General features: G+C 44.0%; 1 protein-coding gene across 1 annotated transcript in view; it reads left to right on the top strand.

Moving 5' to 3' along the window:
• Positions 1–352: 352 nt before the first annotated feature.
• The window catches only part of MIOS (missing oocyte, meiosis regulator, homolog (Drosophila)), a 13,026-nt gene continuing 12,442 nt past the window's right edge, over positions 353–936 (top strand). The window contains 1 exon segment of the mRNA XM_009326111.1: positions 353–936. This exon segment is cut by the window's right edge and continues 10 nt beyond it. Within this exon segment, the coding sequence (XP_009324386.1) occupies positions 419–936 (518 nt within the window). The 5' untranslated portion in view covers positions 353–418.

The raw sequence follows: 936 nt of genomic DNA, 5'->3' as shown, positions 1-936 counted from the left end.
TTAGGGAGTGGCAGCAGCACACCCACGTATCGTGCCATATCACATCTCAGTTAATCCCTTCTTCCTTAATCCTGGTGTGGAGGTTGTAAACACAGCAAATCCTGTTGTCAGTTTGTAGGTGGCTGTGTTGGTTCTGTCTCAGTAGGTATAAACCAGCAAAAACAAAGTGTGCTGTGGGGAAAGTGATGTAAGGCAGAGAATGCTTAAGGTTTTGGCTTGAAATGTGTACGTGTTAAACCCTTGGGCTAAAAGTCATCCAAAACCATATTTTTGTTTGTTTAGCGATGATCTCAGATTACAGAGCAATTTGGGTTTTGATAACATTCCTACAAATTATTTTCTCAACAGTTTCCATATGCATGGATATCACCTGAATCTTCTTACAAGAGCTTAAATTGTGTGTAAACTTACCCTAACCATGAGCGGCTCCAAACCTGATATTCTGTGGGCCCCGCACCACGTTGACAGATTTGTTGTATGCGATTCGGAATTGAGCCTCTACCACATTGACTCTGCTGTAAGTTCAGAACTCAAGGCAGGGTCCTTGCGGTTATCGGAAGAAACTACAGCTACGCTATTGTCAATAAATTCAGATACACCGTATATGAAATGTGTGGCTTGGTATCCAAAGTACGATCCTGAATGTCTCCTTGCTGTTGGACAGGCCAATGGTCGAGTGGTACTTACTAGCCTCGGTCAAGATCACAACTCAAAATCTAAAGATTTGATAGGCAAAGAGTTTGTTCCCAAACACGCACGGCAGTGCAATACCCTCGCGTGGAACCCACTAGATAGTAATTGGCTTGCTGCCGGGTTAGATAAACATCGGGCTGACTTTTCAGTATTGATCTGGGATATCAGTAGCAAATATGCCCCAGAGACTGCAGTTGCTACAGAGAAGGTAAGACTTTCAGCAGGGGACCCGGAAGCAGGACT

This window comes from Pygoscelis adeliae, unplaced genomic scaffold (assembly GCF_000699105.1).
Source record: "Pygoscelis adeliae isolate BGI_AS28 unplaced genomic scaffold, ASM69910v1 Scaffold15, whole genome shotgun sequence".
NCBI classification, from domain to species: Eukaryota; Metazoa; Chordata; class Aves; order Sphenisciformes; family Spheniscidae; genus Pygoscelis; species Pygoscelis adeliae.
Note: the sequence above shows the minus strand (reverse complement) of the source record. Positions and strands in the feature narration are given on the sequence as shown.